Source organism: Ptychodera flava, chromosome 14, assembly GCF_041260155.1.
Source record: "Ptychodera flava strain L36383 chromosome 14, AS_Pfla_20210202, whole genome shotgun sequence".
Taxonomy (NCBI): Eukaryota; Metazoa; Hemichordata; class Enteropneusta; family Ptychoderidae; genus Ptychodera; species Ptychodera flava.
Window position 1 is genome coordinate 6352164 of NC_091941.1, and position 18682 is coordinate 6370845.

At 35.4% G+C, this 18682-nt stretch overlaps 1 protein-coding gene across 2 annotated transcripts in view; it reads right to left on the reverse strand.

Annotated features, from left to right (window-relative positions):
- Positions 1-18682, reverse strand: part of LOC139149104 (short transient receptor potential channel 6-like) — a 52120-nt gene that overhangs the window by 13302 nt on the left and 20136 nt on the right. For both annotated transcript variants that reach the window (XM_070720659.1, XM_070720660.1), the window contains 2 exons: positions 12416-13134; positions 2062-2332 (listed from right to left, as the gene is read on the reverse strand). In XM_070720659.1, coding sequence (XP_070576760.1) covers positions 2062-2332; positions 12416-13134 — 990 coding nt within the window. The remainder of the gene's footprint in view (positions 1-2061; positions 2333-12415; positions 13135-18682) is intronic.

Genomic DNA, 18682 nt, shown 5'->3' on the forward strand with positions numbered 1-18682 from the left:
GGTTAAACTACATGGGATTAAGTCATAGTCGAAGTTCATCTAGCCGCGTGCGGACATAATAAAAAAATCTGGCAATATATTTATGTAATGATTGCAATTCCAAAGACAAATGACAACAACGCCTCAATCTTCTTAACACCTCAGTTAATCCCGATCTCAGGCCTTTTCGAGCCAGGGTTTAAGGAATATCTAATCAGAGTGGGACATCATGAGGGAGAATATACGATCAAACACTGCACACGTATGCTCAAAACAAACACTTTCAGCAGCCATTAACACTAATGATGAGGAAAATGTGGTGGTAGAGCGACATCCACATTCAGATCAATTATCAAGAAACTGCCACTGAAACAGCATCACTCAGTTGAGACTAATTAACTGGTCAATCGGAAAGTCACAACAACGAAGAAACGCTGTGAACAAGCTATACAAATATGACGATTACAAGTGATACCCACATCGACACAAATACAATAAAAAGGTTGAATAATGCCACACTCACTTCAGGTAGAATACACGCAATCCAAGGGAGATAGACTGATATATCTTAAGCTAATTTATTAGATTTAGCATGTTGACAAGAATAAAATTTCATCACTACTCTATGAACATCGGGAATAAAAGAAGTCTGAACTGAATTACTATTATGATACTGTCAAATGAATGATTTCGGTTGATGTCAATAGTGTTACAAATCAATAAAATTTATGATTCCAGAATATTTAAGTATCTATGAAAACTTACCAACAAACCATTGGAGTTGAAATGTTGCTTATATAATCAGTACTGTGAGTAATTTAAAGTTGCAAAGGTATTTTCATCGGTCATTCGGTTTGGCGGCCATATTAGAATTTGCGAAAAACCATGAAACAATCATGAATTAATATGCCGAATTCTCCTTACCACGAACCAAAACACCATTGGAGCTAAAATTTTGCCCCATCAAAGCGAATACTTTCAGTTTTTGCCAGAGGCGTGTTAATCGGTCACTTGGTTTGGTAGTCATATTGCCAATTAAGGATAACCTATCATAACTATTAAAATATATTTAAAAATCGTCTTTTGAGGACCAACTGACCATTTCAGCTCAAGTGAACAAGTACGGTACCAAACGTTTATGCAAAGATGACCAGGAATGACCTTTCACCTACTTTAACATATCTCAGGAACTTTAACAGCTAATGGTTTGATTTGTCTTAGATATTGACCAGTAGGGCACACATTCTTCTTTTAAAAATAATTTGGATGACCTTATTTGACCTTAGCCCTTCTTTGTCTCAGCAACTGCTAGGGTATGCGACCGGTTGAATTTTGCATATTGACCAGTACATGCAGCTAAAATATTTCTAAAAACGTTTGAAAGACTTAAGATGACCAAGTTTGAGTAACAACAAGAACTAATTTTTTGTTGGATATTGACCAGTATTGAACCGGTATGCACAGAAATTGGGTTTTTCCATATTTTCGGATTATCTTTGACCTTCTTTGCCGTATCTTGGCAATCGCAACAGGTGCAGGAATGGTATCAACGGACATAGGGTACATATTCGAGCCAATCACTTTCAGAACAAGCGCACCACATAAATTATGTGCATACCTAATTCTAGGCTCACAAGTAGGGCCAGACAACTTATTCTGCCTCCATATGGAGCTGTATTAACCAATAATTCTCAGGTAATAAATGGGACTAATAATTGCTTTTATTTTCAATAACGATCTTGCTTGGACCCTTGCTTGCAGGTTTAATTATCTTTGAAACCGTTATATGTATTGTCACATCTTTACAAAGGACGATAAAGGTAGTTAGAATTTTCAATTTTTATAGCACTATCAAATTATTCTATTATGAAATTCCAATTACACTACCAACGGAAAACAACTACGTGGCGTCTCAACTTCCCTTCTTTTTGATATTGTCGTTTGGAAACCTAATGTAAATAAGAATATGAATGATTTGACATGTGGTTGGGATGAACTGTAGGTAACTTTAACTGGAATGCTTGAGCGAAATTACTGCTTTGATGCATTTAGTAGGGTTTGTAAGATATTTATACAACTTACCTGTATCTTGGTGAATGTATCTGACATCATTGCAATGCAGAGATTCAAGAGGATCAGCAATGTTAGAAAGCAAAATACACAGTATAGGATATAACCGGTTGCAGTCATGATGGGCATATGTGTCTTCTGCAAAGTCGACATCGGAAAACTGGTATTTGATGGATTACTTCCATTTGTCAAATTCGCATACGAGTGGTCATATACGTCCATTTGATCCATCGCATCTTTACCAAACATCGTCCAAAGCAAAGTAGCTACACCTGTATAGAATCTGTTGTCAAAAAGTTGGGTGAAACGTGTCATCTGAGAAAGTTTGGGTTGAATTAAATACTTTGTAACTCACTAAATGTAGCGATTTTTCTCTTGAAATAAACAATTATCAAAGTTAAGCTAAAGTGACAACCGCATACACTACATTCGATGGCCACAAATAGTCAACTGGTTCAATAACAGCACAATTGAGCTTCAAAGTTTTGACTGCAACCTCTTTTGTAAAAGGGCAAATAGTGTCACCGTGATACATGTAGAACAAGTCATTGCAAATGACACTGCCCCCCGATTGTAATTCAGGTGTTTTGATTACATGTAACTGAATTGAAGTCAAAACATATATAGCAATAAGAATTTGTGACCAGAAGGCATAAGTATATTTAGACAGAGCTTTATGTCATAGCGACTTGTCTTTGTGCCAAGTTTAAATGAATTGGTCTCGGCAAGTATGAATAATGGCTCCCCTGGCTAACAAAAATTAGAATGGCTGCCAGGCAGGTATATTGGATTATATCACATAAAGAGAGGGCCGATGTCCTTCAAGCTAATTAAATAACAGTTATGTAAAACACAGACAAACAAGGTATAAAATGTTGAAAATATACTATACATGTAAACCAAACAGAATAAACTAACAACAGCTCAACTGACTTTCCAATGTTGGACATCGGTGAAAAACAAAGAGACTTGAATTATTTCCTAGTTGCGTCATAAGTATGTGTAACATTAAATGTGAATACCTGTTAGAATCAGATAAAAATGTACAATTTCTTGTGACAAGTATTGAAAGCAATATATATATATATATATATATATATATATATATATATATATATATATATATATATATATATATATATATATATAGTGCTTACATAATTATCAATAGTAATTGTATATTTTTGTCCCAATGTGTATATATATATATATATATATATATATATATAAAGAGATTACTTAAAGTACAAAAGTAATGAAATCTATCACATAAGTTTCATGCATCTTGCAATCCTCCGACAGAATTCTGAGGATATCTGAGGATTGCAAGATGCATGAAACTTAAGTAATAGATTTCATTACTTTTTACTTGAAGTAATCTGTTTATTTATAACGCTCTGCTTTAGCATTGATCACTGTAATATCCCACGAGGACATCTGTACACTTTGAGATATATATATATATATATATATATATATATATATATATATATATATATATATATATATATATTATATATTATAACAACATATATATATATATTATATATATATATATATATATATATATATATATATATATATATATATAACACTACATATTATAAATTATAGTTATATATAACTACAAATTATCAATGCTGACAAATCTACATTGTTAAACAAACGCTCGGAATTGGTTTCACAATGCGCAACCAAAACAAATATTATTTATCAAATTTTTACACAACCTGCAAATAGAATGATACGTGACGTGATCATACATATATAGGAGTGTTGAACTAAGAATCCAATTACTTATTCTGTCTGATGATTGCAGGATGCATGAAACTTAAAGTGGCACTCCCACTCGGTAACATTTTTAAAACACTTTTTTAAATGCCAACGGTCGATATTTGACGTGGCGATCGCGAGATATTGATAAAACATGTCCCCCAAAAAGTAAAAGTTCCGGTGGCCTACCTTGAAGAGGCACTCCCACTTGGTAACATTTTTAAAACACATTTTTTAAATGCCAACGGTCGATATTTGACGTTACGACTGCGCGCAGATCGCGAGATATAGATAAAAACATGTCATTTCTCGAGCGTATTTTTCACATCCCGAAGTTTTACGATCGTTCTGATTTTTACCCGAAATCCCCCGAAGGTTTGTTGTTGTGCTGATTGACGATATTCTAGGGAGTCTACAATCTACAATAAGTTCGAACGACGCAATTAATCTACTTCCCACTGCAAAGACTTTATATAGAGCATTATGCCCTTACCACAGGTAAGTTTTGTAAAAACTTCTCCTTAGTTTTTGTCGTTTTCATTATTCTAAATCGGTTGTATTATATTTTTAACCAATACCACATAAACATCAGATTTTACGTGTCAAATATTAGCCGCCTCCGATGACTACATTTTGTCGTCTGCCACACAGTATGCCGCGCTCGTGGTATGCGCGCGTGGCATGCGTCTATGCATACCACGCGGCGGCTGTTATGTATGAACCGCACATAACTGTGCTGTTCACCTATGCGAATTCTGGTGGAATCAGCAAAATTTTTTTCGTTTATACGCCAAGTCAGTAAGACTCAGCTTTCTCCCACGGGCCATGACCGGCCGACGCCAGTGGTACTGTGGCGTACAGCAGCGTAAGTGAAGACTGGTACTCCATAGCTTCGTTAACAGTGGCCCCAGTGCCGAAAGTTCGACGTTCGGACGTTGAATTTAGGTGGGCCACCGGAATTTAAACTTTTACTTTTTTGAAGACATGTTTTCATCGATATCTCGCGATTCGCGGGCAGTCGCCACGTCAAATATCGACCTTTGGCATTTAAAAAATGTGATTTAAAAAATGTTACCAAGTGGGAGTGCCACTTAAATTCAACTTCCGAACATCGAACGTTCGTCACTGGGGGCCATTGTCAACTGAGCTAGGGAGTAGGAGTCTACTATGGCGCATAATCAATGCCAATGTTCGATCTTAACATTTTGGATTCGTACTCTTCATATTGGATTCGAAAACACAATTTTCAACTTTCGAACTCAACATTTTGGATTCGTACTCCCCATGTTTGATTCGTGTATCCAATTTTCATCTTTCGGAGTCCCGATTTTGGATTAGTACTCCCCATTTTGGATTCGTATATCAAATTTTCATCTTTCGAACTCCCATTTTTAGTAACTCCCATTTTGGAGTCGTATATTCAATTTTCATCTTTCGAAATCTCGTTTTTGACTAACTCATAGAGGTCCCTTAGAACACTAGCAAGAGAACACAAGTTTACGAATAGTCAAATGCGTTTACGAATAGTCAAATGCCACTTTCAAAAATCGAAGGTGTCATTTTACAGCAAGTTATCCATCACTTTGTTAGGGAGTCCCGAACACGTGGTGGCACTGAAGTTATTTTGAACTTGGACGACTTCGAGTTAGTTAGTGACCACATTAGTGGCAGTTTGTCTAGGCTGCTACATGAACTTGACCAACCTGACAGATGAGGAGATGTGCTACATAGGCGTTTTTATGCTTTATCCCCGCGCATGTGCGGACGATCCAACTTGATACGGAACCTGAAATCACTTTCTGTCTGAGAGCGGTTTTTCATTGTCTTTGGTGGTTTATGATTCGCGTTTGTTACGTTACGGTCAGTTAGAGTGCATCTTTATGCTACTACGTGAAATATTTTTCGACGCGGCCCTTCAATAATTTTTTTCATAAAGAAATATATATTTTGAGCAATTAAAAGTGACTTAAACATTTATATTCGCTTAACTTTAAACAAAAATAAACAGAAATCGCACACACACGTTTTGAGAAGATGCAAATTTCGATCGAAAATATTGCAAAGTTGTCAAAGGAAGCACTGAAATCTGATTTCATAACATTGTACAATAACATTGTATTTGTCTGTAAGAAGTATTATTTTGAATGTCTTACAGACGAACTTGGTGTAACTAAGACCTCCACCAACTCCACTTACAGACAATCAATGTTCAGCAAATCTGAAATTTGGCAATCCATAAGTCATTCATGGATAATTTTAATATTACAACAAAGGATGACCATAATAAGTTGCCTAGCTTATACTGGATACCAAAGCTCCACAAGACATCTTACAAAGCAAGGTTTATCGCAGAATCTTCAAAATGTTCAACAACAGTTTTCGAAGATACTGACTCCTGTTCTTTGTACTGTTAAACGGGGACTTCAAGCATACTGTGATGTTGTCTTTTCTCGGAGTGGTATAAATCAAATGTAGATATTAAAAAAATCGAAGGAACTCTTGGAAAATTTGAAATCAAGATCTGTTTCAAAAATAACATCTATTAAAACTTTCGATTTTTCCACATTGTATACCACAATACCATATAATAAATTAAAAGAACGCTTGAAAAACATCAACCAAGCATTTTTCTACACAAACGGTTCACGCCGTTACAAATATGTGGTATTGGGGTATAATTCTACATATTTTGTTAAAAATGTTACTAACGCTAAATTGTTTTATACAGAGAAAGACATCAGTATGCTTGAATTCCTCATCGACAGCATATTTGTAGAATTTGGAGGACACATTTTCCAACAGTGTATAGGAATTCCTATCGGCACTAACTGTGCTCCCTTGCTTGCAGACTTATTTCTGTTCTCATGTGAGGCAGAATGTATCCAGAACTTAATCAAACAGAAAAATGTCTCTGTAGCTCGTACTTGCAATCTAACATATAGATACACAGACGATGTTATTTCAATGAATAACTCTGAATTCAGTAAATATCTCGCTATGATTTATCTTCCAGAATTGGAGATTAAAGAAACTACAGAAACGGCCTTTTCTGCTTCATATCTGGACATTTTACTTGAATTTGACTCTAATGGTCACCTTTCTACTAGGCTATATGACAAGAGAGATGATTTCAACTTTAGTATCATCAATGTTCCACACCTCATAAGTAATATTCCACTCTTATCAGCTTATTGGGTATACATTTTCCAGCTTATTCGATATGCTAGAGCATGCAGTTCATATGGTGATTTTGTAGAGAGACATGGCCATCTCTCTTACGAACTGTTAAATCAAGGTTACACCAGAGCAAGACTTGTCTCTACATTCAAATGCTTTTTGGCAGGTATCGCAAGCTGGTAGATAAATACAATATCTCTCTTCGACAAATGATCACTGATGGCATCGGTGACATTGGGCCTTAGTTAGTGACCACTACCTATCTGACTTATAGATTGATATATGGCGGGTGCCACATGTGGGGCAGGATGCGCTTACTATTTTCAAAACACGTGACATCACTTCTTGGTCTTCTGGCCAATGGGCCATATATCTTTCTTTCATGAATATGACTTTGTTTGTGTACCGTCTATTTACTGTCTGTTCTGTGCTGTTTTGTGTCTATGTTTACAACTATTGTCTTACAAAGTCTGACCTACTGTCATTGGATTATAAATTGGTATGATTGCGATTATTTTTCTGAAAGGGTACTTAAATTTCCTACCATATATCCTTCTTTATAAAATGACAACGACGTGACTCCAGACGGGTTGCTAATTAGGTAGGCTTTCCACTTGTATATGGGTTGCGTCAAGCATAATCCTACTGGATGATTATGGATACAATGTTAGTTCGAAAAAGTGCTTTACGTTTGCAAGGCCACCGCGAAGCTGTCGGCAATAAGATCATGTTCTCGTTCCTTTTCTCTAAATCCCCCTTGAATTAAAACATTTGCGGTAAGAATTATACCTAAAATAAATACTACCGAGGTGCGCTGAAATACCGTCACTATAACATAGTTTATAGAGTTTTTATAACAATGTTCGTCAGAGAATTTTTATTAGAAGTTTCTTCTTGTCCTTGACCCTAAAACGGTGCCAAAGAGACATTTTCAGTGTTCCAATTATTCAACTTAAGATCCAGATATAAGTATCACGATATCATGGAGTAAGTAAATTCTGTCTAGGAATGGGTAAGAAAATCCGTGCTGTTTACATCTTGAAATTCATTACTGAGATTAAATATAATCACCAGTTTCGGATGGAATGTAAATTCTGCATGATATGTTTCACATGGTTTATATTTTACTAAGTTTCATGTTTTCTTCAGAAAAGGCATTGTTCCAAATGACATAAAAGTTTCTAAACACTATGCTTTGCGCATGATTTTGAAAAGACGGCTCTAATATTTTTCTGGAATATTTTATGTACATTAAGGTTTTTGAATAGACAGAACATACTTCAGTTCGGTAGAAATATACACAATCTGTCTAAACATGGACGTTTCAAATAGGATTTTACATATTTTAATATTTTGACATATATGTGCCGGACATAGTGGTGTCCCATAGGGTTGGAACACTGAAAATAAATCAGTAATTAAATCGATGGTCATCAAGGTCCCATGAATGGACAGACTTTCATATTTTTAAACATTTTATCACTTCTTAAAACTGTAACAAATTATAATACAAAGTAAAAATTCAGCAGTATATACCACTGCATATACATTAGCAACAGAACCGGATCGGCAGCTGCCAATCTAATCCCGGCGAAGAATGTGCGGGGATAAGATCGGCAGGGATAAAAACTGCACTGCGCCGGTTCACATTTTCGTAACCCGAGAAATCCGATACAGTCATGTGACATATCTATGACGCGTTCTGACGTAGAATGGACAAGAAGGAAAAACGTGCCAAACTACACTGTAAAGTTAAGTGTTAAAGGATAGAACACCAATTAAACGCCTTTTTGTAACACTTTTTGAACGCGTCTAGACGTTCAGAAATTTAACACTACGTGTTCAACCAATGTTCAATTTTTTAACACACGAGTGCAGATTTTGAACACTATGTGTTCATCAGACATTATATTGAACACCATGTGTTCCATATCTGAAAACACGTTGCACATGAAATGCGTTCAAAAAATTTAACGCATTTACGCGTTCAAAGGGCTGTAACACTTTTTGAACGCATGGACGCCGTTCAACGATAAGTGTGTTAAAGGTTAGAACACATGATATGCACTTGTTGAACACCTTTAATTTTGCGCGTTCATGGGGTGTTCAAGCCTGGAAATAACAAAACAGACCACTTATATTCAGTAAAATTATTTTATTTAAAAATACAAAAAAATTCCTCTAGTAAAATACAGTTATTTAGCGTCAATTGGGCACATAAACACCGTTGGTGTTTTCCTCTGACAAACTTTACAAAGTGGCCATATGGCCACTTTGTAAAGTTTGTCAGAGGAAAACACCAACGCTAATTAACACCTTCCTATCAATACATAAACAAAAGAAAATCCCCATCAACACTGTAGATCGTTTTCAAACAATATGAACAAAGTAGTGACAAAACAGGTTTTACTTATTGTGGATTACGTTATATGTTCATACTTGCAAAAACGTACGAAAACATCTGTTTGAAAAAGCTAAACATTTGGCTTACTTGAAATATCACATTTTGATAATTCCTTATGTCTTAAAAATGTCTGAAATGTCTTTAATGTCTCAAAAATACAATTTTGTGTATTTCATCATAACTTGTACATATATGATTAGGAAAATCCCCAGAAACCTGTACTCCAAATATTAAATGAATCGTACTGGCCGTTTTGAAGAAAACGCTTGGGATGTAAACATTAGAGGATGATGCCACACATTTACCTATGATATAAGGTCTACGTCCTTAACAGCAAAGCTAAAATCAGTAACAAACCGAGAACAAAAGACGTCTTGATCTAAAATATAAAATAATCAAAGATTTGGTAGCAGGTTATGATCAACTAAATGTTACTGGCATAAGCCTTCAAAGACGTGAAGTCTCCTTCATCAGATGCTAGGGTGCAATAATGATTTGAAGCAGAAAGCGACAGAAAATTCAGAGTGGAAATTTCAGAAAATTCCGAAATTTAGAGTGTAAATTTTTTACTGTGAATTTTCTGTGGCTTTCTGCTTTAATTCTTCATTCCACCAACGCATCTGATAAGGGCGACTACAAGTATTTGAAAGCTTATTCTCCAGTAACATTTAGTTAATCATAGCGCTATGATCTTTAATTATTTATCTGAAAATTGGGGGCTCGTCCGGGATGGGTTATTGGATTGAATGAGTTATTTATCGTACAGTTAATGTTGCAGTAGTGTTTTTAAATAAACTGCAACGCAAATTGTACGATAATCATTCTTTCCTGGTTTGTTTATTGTGTGATATGAACCTTGGTCGGGTTTAATTATCTGGCTAAATTTAATTGTCAGTTTAATTACCCGGTTACAAATCACTAATTACCAGCTTACCATCACTCTATGTACGTAGCTTAGAGCTTAGTGTAATAAAGTAGCATCTTAGATTATATTGTACTCGCTGTTTCCAGTCGTCTTTACATCCTTTCATCATTGGAATACTAGCCTTGCCGGCCCCGACACGCTACCACATAACCGACAATACCAACGTAACCTCGGTTATATCATCCTCTAATTATTTAATGATTTATCTGAGCTATGTCCAGAACGCTAGCGTTCTGGACATAGCTCAGATAAATTCAGAACAAAAATACAGAATCTTATCAATTCAGTTACTAACCCTCGAAAGTTCAAATCTACATCAGAGATGAACTGAGGTTCTCAAGCTTGTTTCCAGACAGCTATCTGTACACTCATATTCTTCAATTTCTGTACCAATAGCTTCTGTAATAACTCTTCGATTTCACGTCCATCCAACTTTTCACATCCTGAAAATAATGCAACAATAGATAATATGGCGACATGAGACTTCAAATGAAAGACAATGTGGCCTTATTAGGTTAAGGAAAAGGGGTGACTTTTGTATACAATGCCTCTTTTCGTCAATGTTACAAAATATTGGCTTCTTCGTGTCATCAACTGATGAACAGTAAAAGCAAAGCCAACTCTCATATGCTAAAACAATATTCTTCGATTTTTAACTGAAGTTTTAAATTTACATGCGATTGTGGTTACTAAAAGACATGTGTTAGCTGTGATTACGCAGCGGTAATGTGGCATATCGATCGCGCTCGGGTCAAGGGTCATCGCTCCAGTGATGGCCCTTGACCCGAGTGCGATCGATACCCCATGGCCCAAAACACTGCTGCGTATTCACAGCTAGTGTATGGTCCACCAGCCACTGAAAGAAATAAAGGTTTCTTCACGTAGTTAAGCTTTTTCAAAGTACAATACAATTAATTTCGAGGGATAATAATACAGATGCTTCAAAATCCAATACCTTTTAATATTTTGGAGAGAAAACTTACCCTTTCTGGTCTTGCTTTCGCACGATCACGACTTCAGCGTGCGCTTACAAGAAAAATGTCGCAACTTCCGTTTTGATGCATCATGGGATAAGAAAAGGCACCAAACTTGAACACCAAGTGTTAAGAAGTAGAACGCCTCTTGCACGCCGATGTTAAAGTTTAAACGTTCATAGTGGTTTTTTGATTTTCTTTTCAAAATTTCAAAATTTCAACCCGTAATAAACGTGTAAAATTATTTTGTATACTTCCTTTTTTAGAAAATACATGCTTTCAGCAATTGTAGACCGGAAATATTTTCAACTTATTGTGAAAGTCGTTACACCGAAATCCGTGTACGTATGCCGGACAGCGAGGCAGTGGTAAAGTTAATATAGCCATTGTAAAGTAAAAAACACAAAAGATTGTTAATTGTTTCACAGTATTGTAAAATTTCTGTGATGCTGAGTTTTTGAACACTTGAAGGAGATAGTTGTTAACACTACGTGTTCAGGTTTAGAACATCATTGTTAATAATATGAACAATAGTGTTAACAATATGAACACTAGCCGTTCAAATTTGAACACCGACATGTACATTTTGAACACGTAAAGACGCGTCTAGCGTCCGCTATTTTTACAGTGTATGCTGAAGCAACTTTCGAACTTACAATTTTCAACTTTCGAATTTCCATTTTGAATTCGTACATCGCACGTTCAACTTTCGTATCCACAATGTTCGAACGCCCATTGGAATTCCCACCATCGACGTTTTTCTTAGCGGTCTTCAGTACAGTATTTGTGTAGGCATCGATGGCCTGTGACTCAATTCTGGTCTCACACAGATTAACCCTTTTAACAGGAAAACTGTCATAATATTTACAGTACATTTGAAAAAAAACCCCAACATTTCATCACGGAAACACCCTAGATAATCGCGGTCGGCTAACCTAAGTTTAACGCATCTTTGCCTTGCTAAGAGCATTTGGCATTTGGACTTACTAACATATTACTGCTTGTGCACCCAACATTGACTATGTTTTAATAGAAAATATATAAACATGTTGTTGAGAGATCTTGTTAGTACATTGAAAATGAAATACATGCCAAAGATTTGTTCTTACTTACGTAGAAAAGTATGCGTTGGTAACAACTCTGGTGTTTACAACGTGAAGAACGTAAAAGCTCATGGCGAACGAGAAGACCACGATGAGTGACAAACATGTAAAGGCGAATACATCCCCAGCCATACGGATAAAAGAGAGTAGCATGGGACCAAGTTTTTCATGAAGGTAGAGGAATTGCATACTCCTCAGTAATGCCAAGGTCACCAATATTGAAATTAAGCCATAAAAAACATCTAAAGATACGTTTTTCAGCATGATGCTAGCGAAGACAAGACCCAGGACTGCGATGTCGATCATGTTCCATAAATCAGAGAAGTATTTCGACACCCCCTGGCAGAATACTTGCTGAACCTCCCCTAGGAGTAAGCTGGCTGTCCAGATGTACAACAAAGTTAACAAAAGAAACTTTTCTTCTGGTGAAAACACTTGAACAGGTTGACTTATAAGTACTTCTTTGATGACCAAGAGACAAAGGAACATGGCATACGAAAACATGTGCATAGTGAACTTTGTCTTTGGTGACTTGATGAATCTTGAGAGAGGTGAACACGGGATGAAAACGTGTATGAAGGCCAGGATGGGTTGAAACGGTCCACACATAATCAGCAGAAACATGGCGTAGGTAAGTTTCCAACTCATCCCAGAATTCTCTGACCATAGAGGTTGACCGTTAATCCAGGCAGAGTGTATGACGTGTTGAGTTTTTGAGTCGGCAATGAACTGCGCACCAAAACACATAGAAAACACACTTCAGTATTCATTATCCCGCATCGTTGTATGAATTAGTATTATGCAGTCTTAACATTATGGCAGCAACGATTCTCCTTCGTGTACATTGTCTGCACAAAACTTGGGGGACGATGAAGTCAAGCAAAAAAGGCGTTGTAATTCTATGTCTAGGTTTGTACCGGCGCTTTAAAAAGTAAAATAAAACTTGCATATGTGTGTTGCAATCTTTTTCATGGTTTTATATGTACAAAGTGCAAATTGAATCGTACACGCAAAACTTTGAAAACACACACGTAACCCACTTTTGCTTGAAGGTGGAGCTGCATGTTGCCAACACAAGTTTTTTCAAAGAAATGTTTCTCGCCTAAGTCGACAAGGAAACCCCCTCATACTGTATATTTTCAAACAGGAGAGAATCTTACGTTTACTATGGTAGCAATACTTAAATCGAAGGATGAAGGGTGTGTATATTTGGGGTAAAAAATCTCAATTTTGGTATTAATGATAACAATTTATTTAAGTCAAACTTGACACTGTTTTCTAAAATGTAATATGTCACTTGAAAGAAGAGTACGTGTAGCATAAAAAGACAATTTTATTTTGAATAATGTATTCGCATTTTAAACGGCATGGTTTGAAAGACTGACACTGAAAAAAAGTGATTAAGGACATGATTAGAAAAATTAAAATGCCTCTTATTCACAATGTAAGAATTTTATTGCAAAACAAAATAGTTGTGTTTCTATATCACTTAAAGAACATAACGTGAAAATTTCAGAAAAGTGGAGTTAATTTTTTTGGAAATCTTGACATTGGAAGAAAAGAGAAGCCAGGAAATCGAGTAATTTGCATACATTTACATACATTAACTTTTCTTTATCGCGCAACTTACGACTGCTTGGCAAGCGAAAAGGCGAACACAACCAATATTTTAATTCTCGGTGAACAATAAAATTGAATGTAATAAAAATATTGGTGAGCAAATATGTTTTGTTGGGTGCAGTGGCCCCTTAAAAGTCAACATGACGATAAAGATGAACTGTTTTTGGTTTGATTATATTTACAAGTAACGACAACACAGAGATGCTGCTTTCATTGCGATTAAGGCACACACTAGCCCATTACACACACACTAGCCCATTACAAATATAGTCCAGTTAATTTAGGGTTATTCTAGGACTAAATGCAACAGAAATTATTCCTTCCCCATGACCTTTTGAAATGTCCCAGTAATGACAATAAAACTCTCAATAAATTTTGAGCGTCGGGGAGATGAGTTTTACCATTTTAAACATTCCTCTCACCTTTTATGAATATATAATGAGCGCGTTTGAACAAAATTTGAAAGTATTTTATCGATACTGTCAGATTTTACTTAATGGTTTACGGTCAGTCATACCGTCTTTTACACGTTCGTCAAGGAAGGACATGTTTATGAAACTGCTGGCATGTTATGTCTTGATTGGCGTGAAGCAGTGTTTCTGCCCTGAGAGCTCGCAAAGTAACTCTGGTTGCTACGCGACTGGCAGCACGATGCCATCTCGTCGTAGTTTTCGCATAATCTCATGCAATTAATAACCACAAATAAAGTCTCCAAAAAGTTTCACACCTTTTAAGCTCATTTTAATATGAAAGGGCCATAGTCTAGGCCATGGAACAAAAGGCTTGCTAGTCTCTTTTATATTTGTCTGTGGCAAAATGAAATTCGTAAATATACAAAAAAACCCTTTCTCAGTGATTTCTTAAAGGTTCGAAGGTGTATCATTTACATGTCCTAAAAGTATTCAAGGTCGACCGAATTTTAATGCTTATTATTTTGATACGAAAATCTGCTGAGTCCAGGCTTAATTTGCATAATTGGCACTAATTGTCTTTTGAATGTATCGACTAAAACAGCTTCCATAGAGGTTGTCCGGTTACCCAGAAATGCAAAGAATAAAGAAGGGAGTTTCGAATTATTAGTATGCAACCATTGGAAACATGATATTTGCTTTAGATTTTCTTCTTTCTTTTATGAAGGCAAGGATTTTTAATAAAAGCTCATGTCCATAGGAAGTATACAATATTTTGACATCTGTTGTCAAAACTTTGGTCATTTTCTCCTATACCGGGAGTTTTGAACCTTGATTAGCATTAACACAAATAATATTTGAATCACCATGATGGTGGTGGTGGTAACAATTGTTATGATGGTCATTATCATGATCATAGATTTATTCCTCTTTTTGTTCAAATGTTCTTCCTCAAGATGGGCCATTTGTTTACTACAAAAATCCTTTTGTTTACCACAGAGAGTCTAGATTTTGCTTTCTGCAGGGGTCTATTGAGGCTGCTGAGGTTCATTGCAGAACCAATGAGAATGGGAAAGGGGTACCTCAATGTAAAGATGTACAGCAAGTGATAATATAGTTGTGATAATATAGCTAGACCGCCAATCAGATCTTCGTCGCACAAATATAGCTAAGGGGCTGTTTATGTAATGAACTTTCCATTTTCAGCTTATTAAACTTTTTTTTATCATTACCATTAAGATCTATCATTCAAGATCACAGAATGACGAATTCCAATTTATTATGTGATAATTTGATATCAGACATTGGATATGTTAATTGATAAACTCATTACCAGCAGCTTCCCTGATGCAGTATCCCTTCATACTGTGGTTTTCGTATTACACGATTATAAAAATTAAAAACAGTAGTTAGACTCTGTGATATTATTATTAGTATTTAGATTTGTTTATTCTAGTGATTTGGATTACCGTAATTTAGTCAATAGATGTAGAATTAAACAGGAAATCTCTCTGTTCAGGAATTTCCTGTTATATACCTTTATGTTATATTTTAAATTTATCTTCAAGAAATTAAATGCAGTGTCCTTTGATTATTGTAAATCTTTCAGCTGTTTGAGGAATACCTTTGCTCAGTACATATGTCCTGGCAATTGCCTTTCTCGAATGGTAATTGCACTTCTATATGGTGATACGTAGCATTAACAGGCAAGTTTAACACATTCAAAAGTAAATCTGGTATACCAGTAACGGCATTATCTGGTCTTTAATTAAGGGGCCTTGCACCCAGCACATCGTATTTTGCTCAAAAATCACTTTTTTTCCAAAAATTCATGAAATTTTAATTAATGTATTAAGCAAAGATTAAAATGGTTATGTTCGCCTTTAAGCTTGTCATGCAGTCGTAATTCGCCTGTTAAAAATTATGCAATTTATGCAAATGTATGCAAATCATCAGATTTCCTGGCTTCTTTTTTCTCCCAATTTTAGAATTTCCAAAGAATTAAACTCCACTCTGGCTAGGTAAAATTTTCTGAAAGTTTCACATTATGTTCTTTAAATGCTCTATAACAAAACCAATATTTTGTTTTGCACTTAAGTTCTTACATCTTGAATAAGAGGCATTGTGATTTTGCTAATCATGATTTTAATCACTGGTTGGAGTGTCAGTCTTTCAACCCTAGGCATTTTAGAATGAGGATAGATAATGCAAAATAAAATAGTCGTTTTTTTCTACATATACTATTCTTTCAAGTACAATATTACATTTCAGAAAATACAGTCAAGCTTTTGACTGAAAATTATTTTAATCAATGCATAATACCAAAATTGAGTTTGTACTCCACATATACACCCAGGTCATCCTTCGAGTACACTACAGCTACTTTAAACACGATTGGAACAAATAAGCAAATTTCTCAAAAATGCTAGGTGGCATGTAGCTGAATGTTGCAATATTACAAATTAATCATAAAAACTAGTGTATAACTTGAAAAGAAAGGCAAATAAGGTAACATTTGTAGATTTAACAGACATTACTTCATCGTCCAATTATCCCAAATTAGTTCCAATCGTGTTCATATGGTTTTTTTCCTTGTCTTCTTTGATGGGGAATATTGTGTTGGCAACATGCAGCTCCCACCTTAACTTTTATCAACTCTTAATCTTTATTAGAAATACTGAAAAGGGGTAAAAGGAATTAGCCATAAGTGCTGAAACCCACACATTTTTTCAGCATATCCTAACACAAAGCGTTGATTGTTTCGACATTTTCGACAGGCATTTTGGCTAACATTGACTAGTTGTTGAGAAACAGTATAAAATGTCAATGTACTCTAACTTGTTTTATTAACACTTCGCTACCTTTGAGCAGTAACAATATTTAACTTCTTGCCCCTGAGGCAACAATCTCAATCGTTTTTCAAAATATAATCGGACAATTTTTAACTCAATCAGAACTGTAGAGTAGTCTTGTTAAAATGGCTGTGCAAAAATTCAAAACTATCGTTGTGACTGACCTCACAGATACATTTCCTACAAACAATGCAATAAATAATGAAATTGCTTAAATATGATGTTAATTTGCTTAGTACATTTTAACGCAATCTGTTACAATTATGCAATTTATGGATTTTTCACCTCTTGCTCTTAGATTGTATTAAACATTCTGTTTGTCATTCAGGGACCTAAAAATACAGAGTGAAAGCATAATTCTATTGCTGTTTTTGTAGGTGACATAGTTATTCTCTGAGTGAAACGCGGTGAAAAGTTAAGCACTACGGCAGCAATATTTACTTTTATGCAAATAAGGAATATTTCAAATGGGAGTAAATATATTCAAAAAATTACCTTTACAAAACACAAGATAAACATACATATTAATTTGACAGAATGTCACGATTTTCTCCATCCATTGTGCATAATTCATTAGCAGTGCAAATTTAGCATCTGTAACCCATTTATATTGATGCAAATTAAGCTCTAGACTTTTAGCATGTCATTCTAGGACCTCTCTAAAATACACTGTGGATAGATTATTCTATTTCTCTCAGTAGCAGGTCAAAACAATCATTCATTAGGAAATACAAAGAACAGTGAAGTGTTGTTGCGGCCATATTCGATTTATGCAAATGATTTGTTAGCCTAAGCCGACTGACTTAATCCAAATCTGGCTTGGTCAATGGTAGAATGGCTGAAGAGGGCCCAAAATGACGAGCTTGGGAGAGTATGCAATTTGTAAATTCCTGGCTACATTTTGCCTAATAGTGAAAAACTGGGCACGGTGACCTACCAAAAATATTTTTTTGAAAAGTACTAGACAAGATCTATAACCTACAAAATATTTACAAAACTGACGATGGTAACATATTGTAACATTCAATCATATTCAATCAAATGTTATCTCAGCTACAGTTTTCTCCCTTTTAGACTACTGTGACACTGTCTTTTCCAACTGTAATATTACTCTCAAAAGCAATCTACAACGCATAATTAATTTTTCAGTTCGCATTCAGTGTTGACTCAAACAGTCAGACCATGTTACATCTTACAGAAATTCACTCAACTGGCCAACTATCCAGGAAAGGCACGACCAACACTCAAAAAATCTAGTTCACAAATGTATCAACAAAAAATTCCTGTCTACTTGTCTGACCTTCTCACAAAAAATTCAACAATTCACCAGCATAACATCAGAAGTAAATATCATGTTTCCTAAGCCCACAGTCGCTCATTCAAATATCGTTCATC